Raw genomic sequence first — 27224 nt, forward strand, 5'->3', positions numbered from 1 at the left:
TAGTAGTCAGACTGGTTATTGAAGTTAATTGACATGAGGACACAGGAACTGCCACACCAAATATGACCTGATATCAATCTACTTCAGGACCTCACCTAAGACCTTCCAGCATCAGCCCTCTGGAGAAAATATAAAAATGCAGTAATAAGATCATCCCAAAAACTGTATGTTAAATTATTTTGATACTGCTGTAAGATCTGAAGTAGACAGTTCAATATTTCTTCCATGTTACTGCAAACTAGATTGCTTTATTTAACATATAATAGGGTTTTGTCCCATCACACTAAATTCTTGGCTCCAATGACAACCTCTGGTGGTAAATTTCATTATCTAATTATATATAATACATAAATTCAATTTGATATGAGTTTTGTATTGGTCATCTTCTAATTTCCTTGTAAGCCTCCTTGGTTTTATGTTTGACATCAGGAGAACATTTCCAGATTTTCTTCTTCACAATATGAATTTCTTTTTAGTTTTGCATCATCATTTGCTTCAATTTTTCTTAGACAGCTGAGTCTTTTTTATTGGCATACTGACAGTAATGGACAAGTCATTTGCCATTTATTTCATTTGTGCCAGACAAGGAAACCACAAACTAGCACCTCAGCAAAGTATTTTCCTGACATCCTCTTTTGTCTAGAGAATTATTACTGAAATATATCAAGTATGTAATGTAAAATTTGTGCCTCATACATTCATACTGCTTTATGCTGCAAACACACTACTAGCAAAATACTTCTATAAATTATTTCTTATTAATGTCACCTTTTGGAATCATGCAGTACAGCAATTCTATGGGTCTGGCAGAGGTCAGATTTTATGTGAAGTCAAATTGAATGGTGTTTCTGTATTCTCCAGAGCAACCTTGTCACAGATGTAACTGTAACATTTTCTCACACCAGGCACCATTAGAAGATGAGATAAATAAATTTCTGAAATCCCTTAACAGAGTGATCCTTTGTTTGGCTGCTCTACACAGATTTCCCAGGCTGAGACATTCAAAATCTTGCTTTTTTTTTTCTTTTCCCAGAAGCAACAGAAGTCAGAGGTTTGAAATCCATATTTCAGGAATTCTGCTGAGTTGGCAAAGCAAGCTCTCCTATGTGCTTTGGTTGGCTATGAGAAATCACAGTGCTGATAGGAATTCCTGAGTGAGAGGAGCATTTACCTGTGCTGATACTCAGTCTCTGGCAAAACAAACTTTTCCTGGGGCAGGAATGCAACTTTGCTGGACAATATGAACTAAAAAACTGACAGTTCTTTATATTTTCTTAATATGAACACTGGGAAGTTATCTATGAAAATCCACTGGCTATTTGGGGTGCCAGACAACTTCTGGTAAATCTTGCTTGTGGAACTGGAAGCAGGTCACAAGTTAAGGGAGGGGAGAGCAGAGGTCAAGAGCCACAAGGCAAGCACAGCAGTCAAACCTCATAAATCAGTAACAAAGCCCAAGCATTTTGGTATTTGGAAGACATCAGCTTTTCTCACAGGGTCAATAGAGATAAAAACTTAGGCTGGAGATGAAAGTAAAATCTGTATCCTTATGGATTCCTGTACAGCAGTGCTCCCTCCTTGCTGCCACTGGGGTGGTCACTTGAAATAATAAACACAGTACTGAAACAGTTCCTTCAGTAAAAGATTTTCACCACCCCAATGGTTTGCAGTTCAGTTTTCAGGTGAGGACTCTTTATGTTAAAGGACCAAAGTTTTGGGAAGAAAAGCAATAACCTCCTGTCTGCTATCAAGTGAGTAACTTTTATTGCTAAACAAAGTGCACACTTAGCATTCAAGATGAACAGAAAAGAAAAAATCTTATCCCAACCAAACCTTACCTCAACCAAAACTTGCTGATATTCAGGAGGAATTGAGCTTGTGTCTTCTACTTCCAGATCTAGTAGTTAAAGAAGACAATCTATCTCCTGTAGTCTTTTTAAGGTAAAATAGTGTGCCAAGAGGAGAATTTCTTATTCTTGTGATACACATTTCTTGTGCTTATGATTGGCACAATTTTAAGTAGGCAAGGTAACAATTGAGCATATGGGGTTTACAACATCCCACCCTGCTTGTAAGAGTAATGGCAGCAGGCACTTCATGTCTCACCTGCCATGCTTTGCTTTGCACTGCAGGTTCATCTGGAGGCATAGGGATGCATCTTTCCATGTGAAACACAACTGCAGGATGCACTTCAGCAACTAAAAGGCATTCAGTTCAAAGGACCAACTTAGTGCTAGTCTGAGATCAACTTCCCAAATACAGCAGAGATAAGGTGGCAGGCTTTTGCAAATGCTGTGTCCCAGAACCTCTGGCTGTGATATTTGGATTTGCTTTGCAAGAAATATTCAAGTAAGACAAAAGAGGCAATGCAGGTGGTTCTACATGCTAGGCAGTACACCAAAACAGAACTACAATGAAATCCTGTCTTCTTCCACCACAGGCTCATTAATTTAATTTCACACTGAGAGAAGGCTCCCCTGGTCAGTAGCAGTTGGAGTCTAAAACCCATTTCCCAAAGCAGGAACTTCCCCTTACCTAGAGTTTGGAAAACTGAGTCACATATACAATGTTAAAATGTTCAAAAGAGAGCACAAACGTCCAGCCTTGTTTCCAAACACAAGCTCCCAAAATCAGAGGTACCAGTTCAGTGTCCAGTGAACCCAAGAGAAAGTTCATTTCCACGTTCTCCATGCAAGAGTGCTGGGACTGCCTGGCTCCCAGACAGGAGTAGGAAGGGGCAGAAGACAACAGGCTTCTAGTTGCCAAAGAGAGAGTAATCCCAGCTTCTACTCCCAAGACAATCTCCATTTCTTCTGCCACGTGTTATTTTAATGTTACAAATGCATAAATCAAGGCCAGAAACCTTTAGAATCTTTAAATTAAATAAGGTAGTATTCAGTAAAATTAGTATGAAGATGCTTTGGGATCTGGAAATTCACCTTATCTTAGATTCCCAGTTAAGGATCTATTCCATAAGGAAATGCTTCTGACAGCAGTAATTTCCTTCATTCAGCAAACAAAAAAAAAAAAAAATTCAATTTTGGCAGTTAAAAAGTATTAATGAATTTTCTTGGTAAGATCTTGATGGTTGGAGGCTATGTCAACTCTGACTGGGGCAGACAGCACATCCTGCTCATGACACCAGAGCTTTGTGCTTTTGAGACAGAAGCACAATGGCCAGACTTTGGAGTGTGAAATCATCTCTGGAGAAGATCACAAGGGAAACTTTCTCTTTTTGTATAAATGTATATACCCCAAACAAAGGAGTGTAAATGCCTCGCTAACATTCCACCATCGGCATACAGATGTTACAAATCATGTTTAAATTCATGAATATTCATTGCCTAAACAGTAGCAAGCATGAGAAAGTCTGAATGGGAAGCTTAATGGGAAAAGTCTTATTATTGTTGTTTGTTATTATTATTTATACATTTATTATTATTTTTAAAGTGATTTAATTTTAAAAGTGACCAGCACCATACAACACAGACGTGGTGTTCCTCAAGGAACCAAACACAAGAACTGAGTCTGGTGAGGCTAAATATTGCCATGGCTGCCTGGTGCACAGGGCCAAGAAGGCAGGGGGTGAAATAAAATTATCACAATCATAAGGATCCCTCTGCTTGTCCATTTGAGACAGCACCTAAGCCTAACCAGCTCCAAATACTGTGTTTACCAAAGGCTGGTCTGCCACTTCTCTCATGTCAGGAAGTTCATGCAATGCCAAGAACAGCTCCCTGGTAATGAGGCAGGAAAGCCAAAGGAGGCAACACCTACCACTTCCTCCCCAACCTGATGGGCTCTGGCCAATTTGCAGCCACATGGAAATACCAGTGCTTATTAACCCTGCTGATTTAAAGGAAATAATTAGGACCTGTGGTGCCCAATTTCCCGTAGTTTGAGTTTTATAATTGTGTTTTCTTATTAAAGCACATTTTTAGGGTTAATGCTATTTTTTTTTTCTCCATGCAGAAGGCATTGCATTGTGCCTAATGGGGAAAATGAGATTTGGAATAGAGTACAGTACAAAACAAAATCAGAACAATAAGTAAGTTGGATAAACAGAAAGGGAAGCATTAGTCTTTGTGGTTAATCAGTGCTTATTTCAAATACTGATTTGTTTATGGTGTGTGCAAAGAGAAGAAGATCTAGAAATGAAACGAAAATTCTTGTATGCAATTCTTTCCAATCAGGAACTACCAAGTACTACAGTAACTTTTCCTCTGTTTTGTGTTTCTGTGTTTTCTGCAACACTGTGCCCACCTGCAGAAGAATACCAAGAATAAATCAGATACAATCAAAACAGGTTTAATGTGTGCAGATGATGGAAATCAGAGGCAACTGCAACCAGGTTTGGACTGTTATAGGGCACATCCAGCTAATTACTTGATCATTTTTTGCTTTGCAGCACCACTTTAGTTCAGTGCATGAGATCACGCTGATCATTTAGTATTGAGTAATACTAAGAAAGATTTGGGGCTCTGCTGAACAATTTCTTTATTTTTGCACTTTTCTATGGGGATGGTGGTACAAAAATCCATAAAGAACTCATATAACGTCCTGGTCACATTCCCATTACATAAATCTGGACCAAACTGTGCAGATGTCATTTATCTTTCCTACCTAGGATAAATACACCATAGCATTAAATACACCCTTTATAAACTCAGAATACATCTTTCACCAACTTAGCAATACTTGTGAGTAACCAGCACTTCAGCAAATTAGATACCAGTGTTCCAAAACTGGTCCTCACCATCACACACAGCAAGAAATACAGCTTAAAGATTTTATCAGCAAAATGGGTAAGTGGACAAAAAAAATTAGTCAACCAGCAATACTTATTTAATGATGCTTTTATTTTACAGGATACAAATTTCTGTTCTTTTTAGGTACTCAACATGAATTAAAGTGCTTAATTTTTACAATTCTCCACCCACCTTAGGATCAAATATACATATATTACAGAAAATATGTACAATATCTTCAACATTTTTACATTCATATATTTCTTAACCATAAAAATGACGACTTACATTTGCACAACTTACAATGGCATTTGTATTTCACCTTTTTAACATTATTCACTTTATTGCAAAACCGAAACAAATTTACAATTCTTCCAATTCTTAATTTTTTAGAAAATCTTTTTGCAATTAAAATCAGAAATGCTTCCATAATGAAGGGAAATGGAACATGTATAGCCTGTAATTCTGATGTTAAACATTACAGCTGATACAGCTCCCACTAAAATTACTGTATTAATCTGCCTTAACAGCTGCAGAATAGAAAATACAATGCTAGAAAAAATAATATTTCTATTGCAAACTGTTTTCTACATGCAACAAATTTGGCTTAAAAATACCAGGGCACATAGATGCAAAAATGCTTTGATATAGTTCCCTCTTTTCTGAATGTTTCCACCATAAATACTTAATGAATCTATGAGGATGAACTATAAACAGAAGTAGGCTGGTGTTCAGCAGTGGCTGAAAACATATTTTATTCAAAGAAAACTGCTTGAGGATTTTGAGAATAAAGCATGTTCTACATTCACTTGTGCTAGGAAGAGGAAAGGGTGAAATAAAATGCCACGGTTTATTCTAGGTAGAAATTTAATCACAAGGTTTCAAAGGAAGCTGATTGAAATGCCTCACTGGAATTAGCGTGTTTGTGAGGGCTCGTGTGTTTGTTTTTATAGGCTGAAATAGTAAACATGCCACAATAGCAGATCAACCTCCATCTTTTTCTGGAAAGCATACTCAACACAATCATTATACATTCTATTTTGAATGCAGCACAGTGTATCTTTTTTGATTGTAAAATACTGCTTGAAAACAAGTCATCTGAATAATAGTCTCAAATATATAAATAGACATATATACATATACACACATACATATGCATATGTGTATATACACACACATATGTAATCATTAAATTAATGTTATCATCTGTTAAAGGAGAAGGAATTAGGAAACAATCTGACTAGCAGATTAAAACTCCTATCTGAGGAACATACTACAGTCCCATGTGTCAGAACCAGCTGGATAAATTCCTCACACCAACAGGGCCACAGACTAGAGCAAAAAACATTAACCCCATGTATTTAATTTCAGATTTCAAATAACAGTACACCACAGAGACTAAGAATGGATTTACATTAAGGGTAGTCAGTTCTGCCACGAAATTACTTCTCTCCAGTCATTTATTTTGGATATATATTTCCAGTTGTTTACATTCACCCCTACATCCATTACCTCCATCTGAACTTCACCTGAGCTCTGTGAGTCCAGGTGAGACCTGGTATCACATCAGCTCCCTAATGGTGGAAGTTTCATCTCCCACAAGTGTCCTTATATTATGTAAGGCAGATTGTATGTAAATTTAAATCACTGAGGGTATAATAGCTCCAGCAGGCCCATGCTAGTTTATACCAGCTATATGGAGAAAGACCTTTTGTTATTGCTTAGGATTATTTCTACATGGAATGTTTATTTCTTTCCAGAAAGTCTTTCCTTCAGGGTAAGAAATAACTACCCTTTCTTAATTTTAATTAATCTTTCCTTGAAATGAAAAGCTGATGATTTTTTATGCTAGCTATGTGGTGAGGAACCCAAACAACCTGTCAAGTGTTTCCACATCTTTCCCACTTGTTTCAATATAAATATTCTTTTTCCTTCTGACTCCACTTGGAAGTCTGTGGAGCATACTTCTATAATTTCTCCTAAATTTTACTTAGGTGGTAGTGTATTTACTCTATATTTAATCAGTGCCTTGCCTTCATCCATAACTTAAAAACATGAGCAATAAAAATCTTCTTTTCTATGAAAAAGAGTTAGAATCTTTGAGGAGATTTATAAAGCACTTTGAGATGGTTTTGCATAAAAAGGTGCTACTATATATACATGCAATTAAAGTGGTTTAATATTCTTTCCAAATAGAAGAGAATGTTTTGTACTCTCAATATCTTTTTTGCACATACAAGTTAAATACACTTAGAAATAAACAGAACTACTTGGCATAAAGGGATTTGAAAATACTACATAATACAGGTTTTATAGCAGCTCTTCAACCAAGCAGGAGTACCTGATACCAAAAAAGAATTTTTAGAGGGCCTGGAGGAATGGTGCAGACATGCAGACATCATGATACAGTATTTTCCCATGGTAGGGGGAAAAAATAAGTAATTTCAAAAAATATATTGCTATGATCCAAAAATATGAATGATAAATTCAAGTCTTGTTCTGGTTGAACACAGATCAAACCACTAAAATAAGTTTTTATCTGCTTTATATCACACAGAAGAGTGATCACTTTTAAACTGAGAAACAAGCATTACTTGAACACAAGAGCTGCAAAACTTAAATAATTCAGCAGAGCCATTCACATGCATTCATGCATTATGAATGAATGCTTAGTTACAGTTTATTCCTTACACATGGAGCTTTATGCTCCCAAATTTAATGCCTTTTTTCTTTTCCTTGAAGAATTTAAGAATTTATCTCAAATGGGAACAGTTTCTACCTTGTTAGAATGATGGTTTTAATTTCACTGCTTTCATCATAATTCTAAAGCCACAGCAACTACAACTTTGTATTTGTTCCTCTGCAGTCATAATTTACAGTTTAAAGCACAGGTTTGGGATGCTGTTTTAGGAGGGTTTGTCTGTGGAGAATGAAGGCAACAGGGTGGTTAAATTTAGAATTTCTCCAACTTCGGATGTCCTTCAATATTGGTAATATACACTTTTCCCACAAAATACACATACAACCATGTATTTGAGTGCCAAGGCGTTCTGACTCAGAAGAGAACAATTCTGACCAAACAAATGGGTTTCACTAGGGTAAATAAAATATCCTGTGCTATCCTGTATAAAATTTAATGGCTGAGAACAAACATGAGGCTAACATCCAAACAAGCAACTCCCATTTCAAACTGCTTGTGCCCAGATGCTGGGCTTCATCTGAGAGATGCTGCCATTCAAGTACCTTCAACCGCTCAACACCACTACAACAATAAGGCAGCACAGAAACTGCTACTTCTAATCTCTTAACTGAACGGGCTTAGGATGAGATTTGCAGGAGCAAACAGAATGTACTACACAGCACCAAGCTGGGTAGGATGCTGAGAGAGCAGGAAGGCTCTGCAGTGAGATCCAGACAGGCTGGATCAATGGGCCAAGCCAGCTCCAAGAGGTTCAACAAGGCCTAGTGCTGGGTCACAACAAGCCCTGCAGCACTACAGGCTTGGGGAAGAAAGGCTGGAAAGCTGCCTGGTGGAAAAGGACCTGGGAGTGCTGGTTTGACAGCAGCTGAACAAGAACCAGCTGTGGGCCCAGGTGGGCAAGAAGGCCAAGAGTGTCCTGGCCTGTACCAGCAACAGTGTGGCCAGCAGGACCAGAGCAGTGATTGTCCCCTGTACCAGCAACAGGGTGGCCAGCAGGACCAGGACAGTGGTTGTCCCCTGTACTTGGCACAGGTGAGGCTGTGCCTCAAATGCCATGTCCAGTTCTGGGACATGAAAGACAGGATAAGAAGGACATGGAAGTGCTGGAATGGGCCCAGAGAAAGGCAACAAGAGCTGGTGAAGGGTCTGGAGCACAAGTCCTGTGAGAGGTGGCTGGGGGAGCTGGGAGTGTTCAGCTTGGAGAAAAGAAGGCTTAGGAGGGACCTTATCACTCACTGAAAGGAGATGATGGCAAGGAGGGGATTGGTCTCTTCTCCCAAGAAACAAGCAATAGCACAAGATGAAATGGCCTGAAGTTGCACCAGGGGAGTTTTAGATAGAATTTTAGAAAATATTTTGTCACCAAAACAGAGGTGAAGCATTGGAACAAGCTGCCTGTGGAAAGGGTTGAGTCACCATCCCTGAAGGTGTTTAAAAGGTGTGTGGATGTGGCACTTAGGGACATGGTTTAGTGGTGGACTTGGCAGTGCTGGGCAATGGTTGGCTCAGTGATCTTAGAGGGCTTTTCCAACCTAACTGACTCTACAGTCATATCATCATATTTTCACTATATCTCAGTCCTTCCTATCTGAGAACTCCTCTAAAGCAACTTCTTCCTTTATACTCCACACCTTGACCATGGGAAACTGTTTTTATACATTGGGATGTGGAAAGACAACTCTCCATACCCCACAATTGCACTTGAGGCTCTTGTAGAAGATAGCCACTCTTGGGAGATGGCCATGAAGGAAAGATAGCCACCAAGAGTTCTGCTTGCTTACCTGAATGTTCCCCCCTTTCTTGCCAAGGTATATGTAAGATTACATGTATTAGCTAGGGAGATCTTATATTACCTTGGCAAAAACCTGATGGTATTCACCAACATGAATCAAACCAGGCTTGAGCTGCCCATTGCTAAAGGTAAACACAGCTGCCAGTAGAAGTAACTAAAAATCCCAAAGAGAATTACAGAAGAGCTTGCACATTGGATAAAGGCAATACCAGGGTTATATCCAGAACAATCTGGACCCAGGGAGCACCCAAGGAAGAGAATTCAGAATGGACATGCACCAAGTCAGCTGGAGAGTTAGTACCACACCGTGTCCTGATCATTATTAACACTGGTGTAAAGCTATGGAATCTAAACAATATGGTAGATCCTGGATCTGTGCAGGTGAGAGCAAAATCCATCCCACTAACATTAACTTACATGACATTTTTATGAAGGAATGATGAAACTGCATGCTCATGTGTGCCTGACACTACAAACAGGTATGAATCCCTTGCTAAATGCAAATGAGTTGGGTTTTTTTTTCCCTATTATGTTGCAGAAAGAGTAAAGCAGGAGTAGGAGTTCAGTGGATAATTTGTTTGGCAAACTCATCATAAAAACCCAACAATTTAAATCTGTCATGTTACTAACAAAATTGAACCTGAGCTTTTCAGCTTGACATGATTTAAAACACAGATTGCAGATTTATTGAGAAGTAAGACTTCTGAATGTTCTTATGACAAGCTGATTGTAGAAGTTACATATTTTCCTTCCTTAAAGGGTTTCAAAAAGGAAAGACAGCAATGATTTTGATAGTCAATCACTACCTCTGAGTTTGCCATATTTCACTCAAGTAAAAATTTTATGGAAGTCATTTGTCTCTATGTATAAAAACTCTAATAGGAATGGAAGTTCATAAGGAACTTAATATTGTAAAGCCAATGAGTCCTTGTACCCAGGAACAGGAAAGAAATAATGCTAGTTCATAAAATTTCAGATTTGCAAGCTCAGATTTCATACTAAATTTTTATAAACCAGGCTCCACTTTAAAACAAGAATCCTTGAAGATTGTTGTCATAAATAAGCATTACAATACCTAATCTTCTACAAAAATTAAAAAACTGAAGTTCAAATTGTTCTTTTGCTCCAATAAGCATAATAGCAAAAAGACACATTCCCAGAAGGTTACTAGAATCTGTTGCTTTTCTCAAACCACATACTGCATTTGAGCAACAAACTACTGCACTCTTAAAAGCTAACAGTGATAGGACACTGAAGAAAAGCGACTACTTGTTTAAACACAACTGGAACTCATTTGTCCATTGCATGCCACTTACATTACTGTCAATTCTTTGATGCATAAAAATGTCAAGATCATTAAGTGTCAGCTATTAAAACAAATCACTGAACAGTATTTTTCAATTTAGGACTGTGTTTAATTTCAAATAGAAAACATGCTTTTTAAAAAATAAATTATTCACTAATAAGAACCCAGTATCATGAAATCAAAGCAATAATCAAGTATTGTACATTTTTAATACTGTACATATATTATATATAGTTTTCTCATATTTTAGGTATTTATTTCTACATTGAAAATCATTAGATTGTTTCCTTGATAAATTGAAACCTTAAAAGCCAATATACCTGTGAAAGCAATTTGCATTACTTTAATTAAAAAGATACAAGTGAATACAACATATGTACAGAACTGTGGAAATCAATCTATAAACTACATACATTGAACCAAACTGTCCCTGCATATTTAAGTACAGATCTATTTTGGCAATGTGGAGGTATATCTTTTATCCTGTTGCAAGTCCTAACATGTAAGTAGGAGGCTTCAAATATTTGTATTCTTAAATGTTAACTGAAGAGCAACTGGATTTTAAAAAAATTGCATTACAACGAACAAGTAGTACAGTAAAGTTAGTAAGTATTTTTAATAGCATTCACATTTTTTTTAAAAGTCTCTGAAATGGACCTGTACATCACTTTTATTGACAGAACATAAATATAAGAAAAAGATCCCTAAAAAGACCAGAATTCTTTCCCAAACATAAAGTGCCAAGATGTGTACGGTAGTAGGAAGTTTTTCTTTTTTTTTTTCCTTGATTGAGCAAAGAAAGGTTAACACAAAGGTTAACCACAATTTCAACTAAAAATTTTTAAAAATGCCATGTGTTCCTGTGCTTCAGCATTCAGATCTTTTAGAAGATTCAGGCTGCTCTTCTAAATTCACTTGCAGTTCATTTTGACATTCTGGTGTCTCACCTTTGACAGCTAAATGGATAACTTTGAGCCACTTCTGTTTCAGTTCCTCGTTGTCTGCAGCAAAGCTGTGCACAGACTTGGACTGGGTCAGTTTGAAGCTGTGGGGGAGGTCAGCACTTTTTGGGGTGTCATCCACTGTGTAGCCCAGAAGAGGAATTGTAGCCAGAGCTTTCACATCCTAAGAAGAAGAATAAGAAGTTGTTATTTTTTAAGAACAACTAATCTACCCATTACTTCTCATTTGCTGTACAGTTTGGTGAAAACACTTGGATCTTTCCTCCACTCCCAAGCTGTTTGCTGTCTCTTCCTCAAATACCAGTGACAAAAATTACTAAAATCTTTCCCATTTTCCCTGTACATACCTGTGGAGCACCATACATGTAGAGCACAAGAGCCTCCTGTTTGGGTATGACACACCATGCCTTCTGCCAGGGCTTGGACTTCTCCATGTACTGAAGAAAGCTACATATGACACTGTTTCCAGAGACTTCTGCAGATTCAATCTAGGAGGCAGCAGAAAGCATAAAAAGGAAACTAAACTTTCCTTCAATAAAGACCAAAACCAGAAAGATCAGAAAAGCAGGAAATATATCGCCATTCACATCAGCTCTTGGATAGTATCTGCAAAAAGGCTTCAGGAAATACCCAAGAAAGATCATGAAGGACTGGATTTATGGAGAATATATATATATATTACACATGTGCAATCACAACACACATTCCCTTAGCATGTGTAACCCATTCCTTTTTCATCAGTAACTTTGGATTATAGACTCCTATATCACTCCAATTTTCATTTTGCCACCACAGCCTGCCTTTCTCTATATCCCAGCATCTACAAAAATGTCTGATTTCCAAAATAGCACCATGTTAGGCACTGAAGTGCCACTAACTATCCCACATGAGAACTTATCTACTTTGGCAGTCAAAATATTATGACAGTATCAAGTTCAAACACATTTTTAAGAATAACATGAGCATTCAAGCACTAATCCTAGAGAAAAGATTAGATTAATTGCTTAAAACCTGTAGACAGAGTGAAATGCTACTCAAATTAAATAGTGAACTTGAGATGATAAGAAAGAACACAAAATAATTATGTGTTAAAATTTCCACTGGCCTTGGCTTTTCAGATGCCAAAAGCTGAGGACAACCTGATAACTTAAAGGCCCATTTTATAGACTGATCAAAACAGTATCTTACTACTCAGACTTTGAAGGAAGAGCAAAATTCTGCCCCATTCTCCTCATTGCCATCCCCAGTTCTTTCAGTCTGGGTATATATTTTTAAAAACCAACTGGTAGCAGTGGTTTGGTGTGATGAAAGCTTAAGTGCAAGAGAAGAAAACTGAAAATTTATAAGGGAAGGTTACATTTTGTCACAGGAACTGATGTAACTGAAAGAAGCAAACAAGTTCTAAGGTTTATAATTCCCTTAATAAATGTAAAGTTGCAAGAAACAAGGCAATTTTGCAAAGGTGAGTACTGGAAACCAAAATCTGTGGAATTATATTAAATTGATCCACATACTTTTTATTTCTCAAAGAGAAAATAAACTCTGCAAGAGTACTACCATTTTTCACCTACTGATGAACCAAAAAGATTGCAGCTATACATATATAGTATTTTGGAATGACATACCTCCAAGATGCCTTTCCTCTTCTTTTCTTCACTGTCTGTACAACCAATTATAACATGATAGCAATCTTTACAGACTTTGTTCAATTTGTTGCCATCATATTCGAGATGTGCTTTGTAATCGGAACATTTCCAGCAAACCACCTTAGAAAAGGAAATACATATAATATTTAAGTATTTATAGAAGTTTATTAAAATATAAATAAAAATTAGCGTTAAGCTTTTTGTAGTATATTTTTAATTATACAGAACGAGAAAGATGTCTTTATAATATGTCAGCAATAACTTAAATGAAAATAATGATTTTCCAAATTTGTGCCACTACTTAACTAGAAGTGCTTCTTCCTATTTACTGGCTGGAAATTTTGCACTTTGCATAAAATCACATTTAGCTTTTAATTATATCTGTAGTTTCAAGTTAGTATAGAATCAGAATATAGCCCAAACCATGCTGGCAGTTTCTTTATATGCCAGTGTGAAAAGGTAAATTTACCACCTGGTTTTCTATGTAACCAGAATGAGGTTATGGGATTAAAAAAAACCTACAATTGAGATGACCTTTTAATGATAAAATCCTGATAAAATCAGAAATGGCTACATTTTTAACTTGCTAAGAAATAATAGCATATTTCAGTGTACATACATATACCTATACATATAAAATTTACAATTTTAAAATCAAATCATAAATACACAGAATAAATAAGTCAATATTCACTGATTTTTCCTGATTTTTCTTTTCAATATTTCAACTTTGATATCTCATATCAAAGTTGTTTCATTAGAACTGGTTTTCCACAGAACTTTTCTTTCACATGAAAAAAGATGCCCTGAATAAAAAAAATATGAGTGAAGTTATTTCAAGAAACAAAGGTAGATAAATGGATTTGAACCATTAACAGATCTGAACAAAACTTTATTGTGGACCAAGGCTTTGCAGTGCTAATCTAGATCAGCACCTTCAGCTTGTAGCCCTAGACAATCCTTGTTAAGTATTCCAAATTAGTCACTTTTGGAGAGCCATCATTGCCAAATTAAGTCCCATGAAAAAATTTGAAATTAAAGCACAAGGAGATGTGATAGAACTATAAAAGAGGGAAGTAGTTAGAGTCTAAACAAAAAGGGAAATAAAAAGGGAGGGTGTGCTTCGAACATTAACAGAATTTTAAGACAAAAAGATCTGGGGAAAAAACCCTCTATGACAACTGTAAAACCAATAACTTAGAGCTTCTGAAAAAGTCTCTAGTGTCCTGCAAAGCACAAAAGCAGTGTTATTAATGCAACAAGCCCTCATACCACTTAAAAACATCAGAAAGGAATCAGACGAAACACCCTGTATAACAGATATTAAACCTGAGCTTGTGCTACCATCTGGTGGAGACAGGCAGAGCTGCTGGGTGGCAAGAAAAGAAAGCACAGTGTGTTTGCTGTTCTTTTGTTACCTTCTGAAAACTCACAAGTCATACTGCCATTGCCTGATGGTTGCTTTCACGCTGAATATGTTACTGTACCACCCCACAGGGAAAGCAGCAGCAAAACTCTCTCCCCACCCACACATTCCCTCCTTCCCTGATGCTTTGCACATGTGCACACTTGTTGAACCCAGCTAGGAGCAGCTCCAAGTTAACCTAAGGGAAAACTGCAGGGTTTTATGTTCTTTTGGTGGAGCCAGCCAGTGCTGCCTGAAATAATGCTGGGTTATGCCATCTTAATATGGTCTTGAAATTATTCATATTAGTAGAGGTCTCTCAAAACTAACAATATACTGAAATTTTGCTGGATTATGCCATCTTAATACAGTCTTGAAACTCTTCATATTAGTAGAGTTCTCTCAAAATTAACAATATACTTTGTGCAGGGCCTTGGGATATTATACACAAGCATATGTGTTTCTAATGACTAGAGCAGGCAGAGGCTGCTTGGTGGTGTGCAGAGCTGCTTCTTCCAGCTTCAAGTGCAGCAGCAAACTCCACAGCACTGGCCAGGCTGCCCAGGGAAGCTGTGGATGGATGCCCCATCCCTGGAGGGGTTCAAGGCCAGGCTGAATGTGACTCCGAGCAGCCTGGTCTGCTGGAAGGTCCCTGCCTGCAGCACTGGGGTTGGCACTTGGCACTGTGATTGTTTATGAAAAATCCCTTTGCCAGGATTTCTTCTCCTGGCAAGATGAGAAGCCTCAGCTTCTCCATGTTTTGCTGCTTTGGAATGTGATTTGGAGAATTGTTTACCCAGCATGTGAATTGTTTTTAATTAATGGCCGATCACAGCCAGCTGTGTTGGGACTCTGGTTAGTCAGGAGTTTTTTATTATTCATTCTTGTCTAGCTTTCTGAGGTCTCCTTTCTCTTTTTTTAGTATAGTTTTAGTATATAATTTTCTTTTAACATAATATAATATCATCATATAATAAATCAGCCTTCTGAGAAGGAGTCAATTCTCATCTCTCATAATTCTCTGACTTGGAGTCAATTCTCATCTCTCACCTCATCCTGGGGACCCCCACAACACCGCAACAATTGGGTGACCACAGGGGCTGGGTGATGTTCAAAGTCCCTTCCAACCCAAGCCATTCTAAGCTTCTATGATGCCAAGGAGCCACGAGAAGCCAGGCAGGTGCCTGGAGACACTGGCAGCCATGCTGAGCAGCTGCAGCAGGGGGTTGGCACTCACATGTCCACAGGCTCGGCAGTGGTGCCTCCTCCTCGTCAGCGCGTTGAAGGGCTCCTTGCACTTCATGCACATGGTGACCTCGTTGTCCCGGATCCACCGCGGCGCCCTCTTCCCAAGCTCAGCATTCTAAAGGAGGGCCAGGAGGAGGAGAAAAGACTTTTAAAAGCTAGGAAAAAACTGCACAGTACTTGAAATAATGAAAATAGTTATTCTCATCTGTAGCAGGCCCAGAGCCTGTAAGACTTCCCTGGCAGTCAGAAGCCCAAGATAGGAAATGCCAAGTCATGGTGACTGGACTAGAAGCCCCTCTCTTCCACCTTTGGACCCCTTGCTTATCTCTCTGTAAGACTATAGATCACTTTCCTTTAACCCTTACTATAGGACAATTTCCAAAACCCCTGAAAGAGGTTTTGGAAATCTATATAAAGAGCTGCTTTTGCCCAGCTCAGGCAGAAAAGCTGTCACTGGGAACCTTCACAGAAGATTCAATAAAGACACCCCTGTGGAACCTCACACAGCCTTTCTCCTCTGTCTCCCTGCATCTGCCTGCCTAGGCACCTAGCAAGCTGAAGGGCTGAAATCACAATGAGCTGATAATCACGAAAGAGCTGATGTCACTTAAGCTTGCTAAGGTTGCCTGTGGCAAAGAACTGCTCAGACAGCTGTGCCGAGCAGGTCAGAGCTATCCGGACCCCATTGCAGCCTGCTGGGGACACCCTGAACCCCAGAAAAAGCCTCATTACTCATCCTCTGGAAAGGAAATTACAAAACATAGCTCAAGATGCTTTTTGAAATCTATAAAAGAAATAACAAAGAACCCAGTGAAAAATCATGATGCATCGCTGAAAGGGTGCTCTGTTATGTGTTTCGAGAAAGATAGAGGCTTGTTTACAAGATTTGGCATTTTGAAGAAAAACAATTACCAACAAGATGATTGCTTTGTTGATTACTCTGCTTTAGGAATGATGAGCTTGAAAACAAAGTTTCTGCCAAACTTTTTCCACTTATTGAAGAACACAATGGGTATTAAGAAGGGTACAAAGGAATAAGAGCAGCTTACAGAGACTTCAACAGGCATGTCTTCATATTCTTTAGCAATAGCATTTCTGAAAGTTTCATTCCTCTGCTGAAAAGCTTCAATAGTACTCTGAAGTGCCTAAGGAAAGAGTGGAGAGATTCCTCAGACATGGTAAAATTTAAAACAGACTCTGCATTCTGACCAGTTATTGATCAGCAGAAAGAAGGTAGAGACAGAAAACACAAATATTTCCAATTGCTTCAGTGACAAAATGTTTAGCAAATGAAGAATGTAGATGAATTTACCTTTATCCATTCTTCTTTATCCTGTTCAGAACTAAAAGAAATATTTGACACATTAGTTTCAGACTAGTTTAGGAAACATTATTCCACTATCAACAATTTCTTGCAAAAGCCACGTAATGCTTCAGTAATTCTCAAGAATTTAAACAATACTAATTGTTCACTGTCCAACTTTAAAAAAAAAAACAAAAACAAAACAAAACCAAAAAACAAAAGAAAAACCCAAACAAACCAAACCAGAAGACAAGTTAGAAACATGAGAATTAACACTTCAGTGTATCTGCTCTCCAAGAGTTGCCTCCTCCTTGGATAATGTGTTGGGGAAAACACCCTGCTGCACCATGTAATACCAGTCATACAAAAATTAATTTTTCTATGGATTGCTCTGAAGGATGCAAAAGAGAACCTTTACAACATCTCAATTAAAACAGTTCCCCACCTGTTGTTTTGCAGTATTAGCAGAACTTTTAAGCTGGCAGAATCTTAAACTACTTTGCCCTTCCCACCTACCATCTGCACATGAGGAAGAAGAAACCCCTCCAAGCAGTCAAAATCATTCTTCCTACCTGCTTACAGTAAAAACAAAAAGCTGGGCTATTAACCATAGTACCTGACCAGCAGCCTTCCAAAGAAATAATCTGCCAGCTGTTTAAAACAGTAATTGAAAATGTACTCCAATAATACTTTGAATAATAAATATAATCCTCCTACTAAAGAATATGCCAAGAGTAAATTAAAAATTATTACAATGTCAAATAAAAGTTCATGAGTTAAGGACATTAAGGCATAGGGTACATTCACTATTCATACATTGATAAAGATTTTTCTAATATAATTGAATAAGAGCTTTGTGGCATCTATTCCTTCAGAGTTTTGTACAGACTTAATGTATTCTAACAATGACCACAAAGCAAAAGATAAAAATCTGTGCTTCCCTCACCTAAAATAAATTAATGCAATAAAATTTCTCCTATGGGTAATGTAGGAAAGCTAACAAAATAAACTTACTTTGCTGTATCAATTTTCTTCTAATTAAAACATGCTTCAGAAATGGTATAGCAAGATGCCACCTTTCACCATTGAAATAGGTGTATGGCATAACAATAGACAAAATATTTAGCAAGATATCAGACAGTAATTTACAGCAGATATGACTGATAGCCAAAAACCTGTCCCAGAAATCTTGCAGATCTTAGTGGAAAGGGGTTTTTTTGTGTAATTTTTCGAAGTATACATCTAATTTGAAATTGAATGAAAGTGTAGGTAAACACCTATATGCTGTCTTTGCACATTCTCTGCTGTAACTCTCATTAAACATTACATGTTTCTCATAAAGGAAAGTAGCTTGAAAGTTAATTGGCTAGCAGGCTATGCTTTGTCCCCAGATACATGGTGCAAACACAGAACTATACCAGCCATGGACATTTTCCTGTTTATTTAATCCTTGCCTCCCTGCAATGAAACCCTGACTGCTAAGAACAGGATTTTTAAGCAGGCCCAAAAGGAGAGAAGGAGCATCTCACTCTATTTGAGTCTAGACAGGGGCAATTTAGCCTAGGCACTGCAAAAAGGTGAGGGGAAGGTAACTCAGCAAAAGGAGGATACAAGGACTAATAAATTGGAGAGCAGAATAAGTGCCAGTGAGAAGAGTGCACCTGGAGGGAAAGGACCCAAGAACTAAGAGGAGAGCTTGCCTTCCAGGAGGAGGTTGATACGTGGACTGGAAGAATACAAGTAGATCGGAAATGAGGCTGAGGAACAGAGGAAAGCAGATCATCAGCTATTTCTGCAGAAAACTCTGTTCTGTGGAGGTAAACCCACTGGGAGGGAGAGCTCTGTCTGTTGGAGCTGCCCTGAGGTGAACAGACTCGTTGGTACCAAGGCAGCTCAGACCCAGAGGTACCAGTGATTATCACACCCTGTGTCCTAAAACACCCCAGTCACACAGGCTGCCCTGGCACTGCCCTCGAATTCCCAGCCAGCCCATTCACAGCTATCCTGGGCATTTCTGCAAGGTCAGCCAATGTGCTATGCATCCCAGATGCATCTTCTGCTCAGGGAGATTCCTGGATTGACAATTGATGATTTTTTGGCAGCCTAGGCTATTTCCAAAACACCAACATTAAGATGAAGTCCGCTGCCTCGTTCTTCAAATCTGTTAATCCACTCTTCTGTGTGTATATATTTGATCTCAAGGAACTGGCTAAAAAGACTGCTTACCTGGCCTGCAACTCCAGTGTCCTCTCTTTCCCAGACACTTGGAAAGTGTGTGGATACTCTTCATTATGGGTTTCTATAATCTTCATGCCATCTATGCCAACTCTGGTTCGAACCGAGAACTTGGATCCTACCAGGCTGAATTTGGGGACGCAGTAGAGCAACATATTGTTAAACTGGGGGGAGAAATAAACACGTGGTTTTGCACTAAGAAAAACACAGATAAAGCCACAGTTTGTCCACTGAGAGCTGGACAGTATCACAAAGCTAGACTTGGTGGGTGAGAAAGCAGGTTCTTTCCTGATCAGCTGGCACATAAGATGACCAAAGCTCTAATGCAAGACTTCCTCTTTCTTGTTTCTTTAGGAACAGGATTCAAGGATGGCTTCAGTGAATGTAAAAATAATTGTTCTGCTTATGCAGCAGTCTTCATAGTATTTATTATTAAATTATACTCAGACCAGATATTCTATGCCAGTGTAAAGCTTTTCTAACCAAATCTGTTCTCATGTCTCAATTCTACAAAACCTACTGTAAACTGTAGAATAAGGACTTTTTCCTTCAGTCTATACATTTATATTTATCCTGTACAAAAATAATTTTGTTTTGTACAAGTCGTAACTTATGTTATTCAAAGACATTATCTGTCTTTTCTCCAAGACAAAAGAACATTTCCTAAAGTTTTTATTCCCTGAAACCCTCCATATCACAAGGGGAAAATACAGTACAGAGAGCAGGGCAAAGATATATTCCTTTACTAAAGTAGAACTTTAAATAATGTTAAAATGTCTAAAGCCACAGCCTAGAAGCAGAGTTATTAAATCAGATATAAAGTGTTTAATTTTCTCACTTTTTTCCCCTCTCTCATTTTTCTCAAAATTAATTATTGAAAAGAAAAATTCACTTCAGTTGAAAACTCACTTCAGCTGAATCCTATTTCATAGAAATCCTGACTACACTATTGCCTAGTCTGTATCACAGACACAGAGCACATTTGAGCTTGTCACCTCTCTTATGAAGAGAACATTATTTAAGTCAGCTGTCTGGCCCCGGCTGAAGTATTTCTATTCTATGATTTCTCCTTTTGTTTGAAGCACAGATAAGGAGGAGCTGTGCCTCAATATCCTTTATTAACCAGAAGAAGGGCCATGCCAGAGACCCCTGAGCAAAAATATAGCAGCAATTTTCAATGCACAGGAAGCAACAAATTCCACCAAACCTTCCAAGGGAGTGGTAAGGGAGCATGGCTGTACTTTTCAAACTCCAGCTGAGAGGATGATCTGCCACGATGTAAAACTCCCACAGAACCACGAGACTTACTTACTGGGACCCCAACACCCAATCCATCAGGGCAGAGATCCTAAGCTTTTACATTTCAGTTTAATGAGGGTTTCAAAGTTCTCAGCAGCAGCAGCAGCCCCCACACTCACCAGGAAAAGGTAGCGCTCCTGGGCAGACGTGTTGCGAGCAGCCAGCTTAAGGATCTGCCCTTCTTTGATCAGCTCATTTGAAGGGTTCACGATGTCTTCCTCCTCTCCCAGCATCTCATAGATCTCCAACAACTTCTTTAGATTCTCCTTTATGGTGAAAATACAGTTATAAAAGTTATTAATTGAAAGCACAGGTCTTGATGCAGTTTAAATTAAATGATGGGAGCTGGCGTAAATCTGGAGACTGTTAAGCTTTGGAAAACATATTTATACCCAGCATGTGTGGTCTGACTGATTAATTTAGTTGATAAAGCTAGAAGTACTTTTAGAAATGTTATATCCTTGGTAATTTTTAAAATGCAGTCTTTATACAGTCTGCATTATTTCTTGCCCAAAACATCTCACATTTCAATTAAGATCCTATCATCCCAGCCCAATCAGGCAGAGAAACAGTAACTGCTCTCTACAAACATTGTCCTGCACTGACAGAAGCAGATGAAACATGGTTAAGAGTCCAGTGCAGTATCAGTGATTTGAGCCAGGAGAACTAAGTATGTCCCATTTTCCACTTGAGAGAATTTGATCCAATGACAGATTTTGTCTGTCATTTCCAGGAGCTGTATAAATACATTAAGTAGGAACAATCACTTTGACCCAAGAAACCAATTCTTGCCATTTTTAGGAAGATTTGCAATTCACTCTCCTAGCTTGGCCATATATTGAAATATAATATACTGAAAAGTGATCAGGAAAACAAGGATCATTTACCATCTTTCTTATTGCACTATTTGAGTGACTTGCTGCAGTGGATATAATTTCCAGGGATTCTAAACAGAAGAAAAAGAAAATAAGTAAAACCAAAAAGCTTTACTTTTACTTATTTATGTACTACACAGGGGGAAAAAGGGGGGGCACTGTGGTAATTCTACAAAAATATTTGTTGTTTTTATGTAAATTTCAAAGTACAATAAATTTCTTCAGTTAGCAATAAAAAGAAAACAAGGTAAAGCAGAAGGCATAAAAAAGTCAGGTACCAAATAGAAACAATATGGAAAAGAAGAAGAGAATTATTGCAGTTTACTGTAGCACTTCAGTACTTAGAATCACATTTTTCTGTGACAAGAACAGTCATGGTTCTGTCCCTCCTTTTCTCAAAGTAGTTCAGAAAGTCAAACAATATTTTTTCAGTTGAAACAGCTCATCTTATAAGTGTTTACTGCAATGGTACTAAAAATGAAATATTTAAAAGAATTATCTGGCAAGTGAATTTGAACACTCCATGCAAATACCTTGAACTGTTCTCATGTAAATACAGAGAGGACGAAATTTAAAAGTGGGCTGTGCTTTTTCCCTGCAGAAGCTTAAAAATACAATGAGCCTAACTTCACTTTTTTACAAGTAGCAGTCAAACATTCCAAATGTGCATAAAGCAAAACAAAATGCCAACAAAAATAAATTAAAAAGCCACCACAAGCCCTGATCATCTGCAAAGCAAACAAATCAAAACCTGTGTGCTATTCCAAAACCAAAGTAAAACTTCTGTTCTCCAGGAGAGTACTAAAGGCTTTATGACTTTAAAATTAACTTCAATTCAAACAGATTTTTTTTTTTTCAAGGAATGCTATGATTCCACTGAAGAAATTCTATCATTCTTTTCATGGGTAATTCTTCACTTGATCTTTCCTGAAAATATCTTTAATTTACAGTATCCTCTTACTAATATCTTAATATAGCTCCTTTAATGGCCTGAAGATATTTACTTTCAGCATCTTTCCAGTCTAGGGAATCCTGAGGCAATTTCCTTAGGTAGTCCTTTAGAAGCATCTCGTAGCGTGGAATGCGTTGGACTGGTTCTAGCATGTGATGTTGCAATGTCAAATTTCCACACACTTTTTCCTTCTAAAAAATTGTAAACATATTTCAATGAAGCAGGCAAAAATGTCATTACAATACCATAAAATAAAAGTAATGGTTGATGAAACATAAACAATGTATTTTGAGACATGCATGATAGATCTTCTGAAAGAATACAGAACTAGTTTACCAAACCAGATAATCAGAAAATCTTCACAAAAAATAATTGTAAAAACTTTTCTAAGTACTTGACAGTCTTACCAAAAAGTCTTATCAAAAAAATCTTTTAAACTCCAGTGTATTTTAAAATAGGTTTGTGATAACACACATGAGAAATACTTCTAAATTTATAAGAACAGTTCATGACCACATATATAAACAATCACTCTAATGGGCTACAAAGATATGTTTTACCTATGTGAGGGAAAGCTTTCTTTGAGGTTCATTTACAATGTCAACTCCCTCATATCTTAAGATGAATATTCATTTCCATAATCTTAGATGCAATTAGATTATAAAAACAAAAATTACATTAAAACCTACATTGTTTTCTTCCCTGCCTTACAACCAAAAGACCCCACAGAGCAGTAAAATTTAAGTAGAAATATTCCATTCTATTTCTAAGTGCTCACACTGCAGGACACACACGGCCAATTCCCAGAGACACCCCCAGGGAGCACCAGAGGGTGTGAAAGGAGCCTTTGGGAAAGACTGGCATTCCTGTGCCCAGCGTTACTGGGAGAAAACACAGTATTATTGCACGCAGTGCAGGGATCTAGGGATGCACTGCCTTTTCACTTCATCCTAAAGTGGTATTTACTTTGGTATTTACAAAAAAATGCACTATTTTTATAATCTTCAGCTATTTCAACCTTTACAAATTGCTCCTCTATTTTGCAGGAGAAAAATCTGGATTTTTGTGGGTGGGTTGTGCGCATACGCAGGAAGGAGTAGGGAAAAACGCAGTGTGAAGTGGATAAAAACAACTACCTTAATTCTAAGGGATTTGGTATTCAATTTCCTCTTTAATCCTTTTTTCATCCACAAACCTATGTATTTTTATATATCACTTGATGATCTCCATTGTTCTCCCCATTACCTGAATGTCTTGGATAATGAATTTGAACTGAGGTGACCGCTCAGTCCACGTTTTCACCAGTTCCATCGCGTTGTCGAAATTCTTCACGTACTCGCCGTACATCTTGAGGAAAGGAGCCAGCTTCTGCAGAATGTCTCCAATCCTAGGGGTGGTGGTCCTGCAAAGCAAAAGGGTGGAATCCCAGAGCAAAATGGAAAGAAAAAAAGTCACTCAAGGTTATAAAAGGTCCCAAGCGTTTAACAGAGAACCCTTCTGTTTGGGATCGCCTCATATGGATTTCCAAAATGAGCAGTAAATCTGAATTTGCAGGGAAAGAGTGTATGTATTCCCCTTTAATAATGTAAAGCACCACAGGTCATGTGGAGGACTGAAATAAGAAAATCTAAAAAGTGTTTGTATCCCCCTCTAATGATGTATAAGCACCATAGGTCATGTAGAGGACTCAAATAAGAAAATCTAGAAAGTGATGGTATCCTCCTTTAATGATGTATAAGCAGCACAGGTCATGTAGAGGACCCAAATTAGAAAATCTAGAAAGAGTGTTTATATCCCCTTTGATGATGTATAAGTACCACAGGTCACATAGAGGGCTAAAACAAGTAAAGCTAGAAATTGAAGGCATGAAAGATTTTATTTACAAAATATGGCCTAATTTACTTTATCTGCAGTTCCTTAAAATTACATTATCTTCTTTTGACCATAATTTAATCCTTAAAATATCTAACCTGTGGCTTGGTTTGAGGGCTAAACCCATTCTGTACAGCTTCCATGCTGTGCCTTGTATAAACATAACATTCTAGAAATATATACATATTAACATCTGGGTTTTAATTACTAATTATCTAAGGGAACATATGAAGGAAAGATAATCCCTTGGATTTCAGTCTTTTGTGAGAACTTTCCCACGTTTTTCCCAACTCCTGATGGCGCCTTCCAATAAACCAGAATAGTAAAGTAGCAGATGGAGAGGCTGCACTCCCAGGGCACACAAAAAATGTGGAGCAGCACAGAGGCCCCTCCAAGAACTACAATAGGAAGCACATTTCATGTCTCTTTTTCAGAGACAGACTCAGAAACTCAGTATCTTAGTAAGGATTTCTAAAAGTCTGAAATCAATGTTCTCATAGCGGTCTGAAGCGAAAAATTCTTCAGCCCACTCCAACACACCACTTCTCTGAGAGAACAGCCGTGCAGAACAGAAGGGTTGTGCTTGAAAAGTGAATATTGCAGGACTGTCAAAAACTGGTCCAGCTGCAGCTGCCTCTGCAGGGCAGAGAGTTCCTGTGTAACACTGGGCTGCTGCTGGGGCTGGCAATGAGGGACAAAATAGGGTGGGAAGTTGGTCTCTGAAATCATGCAGGGCTCTTATGTTATTCCAAAGTACCTGCTACTGGTCACCCTAGGATCCAGAAGTCTCAGGGTATTGTATCTAATTATCATTATCATTATTTGATAGCCTAGTGAAGGTCTCCCTGCCCATGGAAGGGGAGGTGGAATTAGATGATCTTTCAGGTCTGTTCCAAGCCAAACCATTTCATGATTCCATGGCATGGGATCACTGCTGTGCTCTGTTACACACTTTTCATGAGAAATATATTGCAACAATGCTGGTTCTGGTGTTTCCAAGCCATATGTTGTAAGTGATATTCAGCTCCAGCTGTTGCTCAACTCACTCAAAATGCAGCTACCAGACAATTTCACTTTCACTTGGGAAGTTTAGATTCACACTGCCTTTTCTTCCAAGAAAGAATTTGCATTTGATCTGCTTTACATATTTTTACATATTTTTACTCTAAGTTTTCAATTTAAACCAAAACTCAAGGAAAGGTCAGAAATTTTTATCCAGGTTTTTTTGCGGGAAGATAAAGAATAATAGAAGCACATAAAGCTACCCATAGAACATACTTAATTTCTTGTGTATAATGAGAGGGACTTATGAGAAGACTATATCTGGAAGAAGCTATTATTCCAGACAATTTCAGAGACCAGTGATGGGGAGAGAAAATTAGCCCAGATTTTACTTTCAGCAATGATCAGAAAAAGCTGTCTTCAACTGCACCCTTTTTTCTAACTCCTCCCAAAAGCACAGTGTTTCAAGGACATTTAAACAGGCTGTCTCAGGTGCAGCACAAAGGTTGTATTCATACAATTTGGAAAAGATAATATCCTTGAGATGCAATTTATTAGCTCTGCACCAAGAGTCAAAGCTTATCTACAAAAGCACTTTTCAACCTTTGAAGCTATATAATTATACACACCATAGTAGTGAGCAGTTTAGCATTTTGCAGATATGTAAAGTAAGGCAACGCATATTCTGTGCTCCATAAAGTGTCTAGAGCAGAATTTTAAGATTACACTGTGAATCTCACTTCAAATCACACAGCACTGCCATAATGTGGTGTGAGCTGTTTTTTAAACATCTAAACTCCACTTCTTATGGACATGTACTCTAGTGTAATCCAGGCATTCAGGAATCCAGGAATCAGTATTTCCTATCTGATTTTTTTCAAGTTCTGCTAAAAGAAATGGGTAGTTTTTACTTACTCCAGTCATTCTGCAGGGAACTTCTTATATTTCACAATGCTTGCATTTTATTACTTCCTTGCATTATAGACTGCCCAGAGGTACCATGTGTTTGTGCATGTGAAGTATTCTTTTTTAAGGAACCATCATTTAAAGGGGAATCATCTTACAGAGTCAGAAGATGTACAGCTGCTGTCTAAACCACCATTGCATGGTCTAAGATTTTCATATATATTACAAAACAAGGGGTTTTTCCCCTTCATTTTTGGTGTGTTTTTTGATAATAAAGGAGCTATATGACAGTGTAGCTGGAAATTATGTACGGACAAACACTTGAATTCCTCATAATAAATTCTAGACAATATAGAATATAGGAGCCAAACAAGTGCTGAGGTGAAATGACTGGATGAAACTTTATTTACCATTTCTTTTTAAATGAGGTTATCCTTTTTCCCAAAGAAGGTAGGGAAGCAGCAATGGTTTGAGACCTTTTCTTTTTTTTTTTTTTAGTTACATAGAAGAGACCAAAAACGTATGGCTGTGTTTTAACATGTCCAGAATCACACACACACACCAAAGCAAGATAAATATACTACATCTGTACATGAGTATTACACAGTGTATTTACACTTGTTCTATCCTTGCTGGCTCCAAACAGAGGTCAAGAAAAGCTGAGGGGGAAATGGATTTTGGAAATGAAATGGAATATGAAATGGAAATGGAATATGAAATGAAAATGGAATATATCTGGCATGGATTTTAATTTCAAAAGGAAAATTAAAACATAGAAAAAGAAGATTCTGTCCCATGTTATTACAAAAGGCAGTAAAAATAGAGGTTACTGTACTTCAGTATTATCATAAATCACATAAGTGTTATTTACCTCAGCTTTGTACTCTGTACAATAAATTCACCAGGTAGCACATAATTTGAGTCTGAACCCCTAATTTAGCAAGATCATGAGCAATCTCACTGCCTTCAGTG

At 37.8% G+C, this 27224-nt stretch overlaps 1 protein-coding gene across 2 annotated transcripts in view; it reads right to left on the reverse strand.

Annotated features, from left to right (window-relative positions):
• Window positions 1-4840: 4840 nt before the first annotated feature.
• Window positions 4841-27224, reverse strand: part of FGD4 (FYVE, RhoGEF and PH domain containing 4) — a 57521-nt gene continuing 35137 nt past the window's right edge. For both annotated transcript variants that reach the window (XM_059472024.1, XM_059472025.1), the window contains exons 7-17: window positions 23718-23874; window positions 22525-22663; window positions 21533-21591; window positions 20765-20911; window positions 19338-19510; window positions 17121-17151; window positions 16858-16953; window positions 15798-15923; window positions 13135-13275; window positions 11857-11997; window positions 4841-11672 (exon numbers count right to left, since the gene is read on the reverse strand). In XM_059472024.1, the coding sequence (XP_059328007.1) occupies window positions 11415-11672; window positions 11857-11997; window positions 13135-13275; window positions 15798-15923; window positions 16858-16953; window positions 17121-17151; window positions 19338-19510; window positions 20765-20911; window positions 21533-21591; window positions 22525-22663; window positions 23718-23874 (1468 nt within the window). In that variant the 3' untranslated portion in view covers window positions 4841-11414. The remainder of the gene's footprint in view (window positions 11673-11856; window positions 11998-13134; window positions 13276-15797; window positions 15924-16857; window positions 16954-17120; window positions 17152-19337; window positions 19511-20764; window positions 20912-21532; window positions 21592-22524; window positions 22664-23717; window positions 23875-27224) is intronic.

The sequence above is a fragment of the Ammospiza nelsoni genome, chromosome 5 (assembly GCF_027579445.1).
Source record: "Ammospiza nelsoni isolate bAmmNel1 chromosome 5, bAmmNel1.pri, whole genome shotgun sequence".
NCBI lineage: Eukaryota > Metazoa > Chordata > Aves > Passeriformes > Passerellidae > Ammospiza > Ammospiza nelsoni.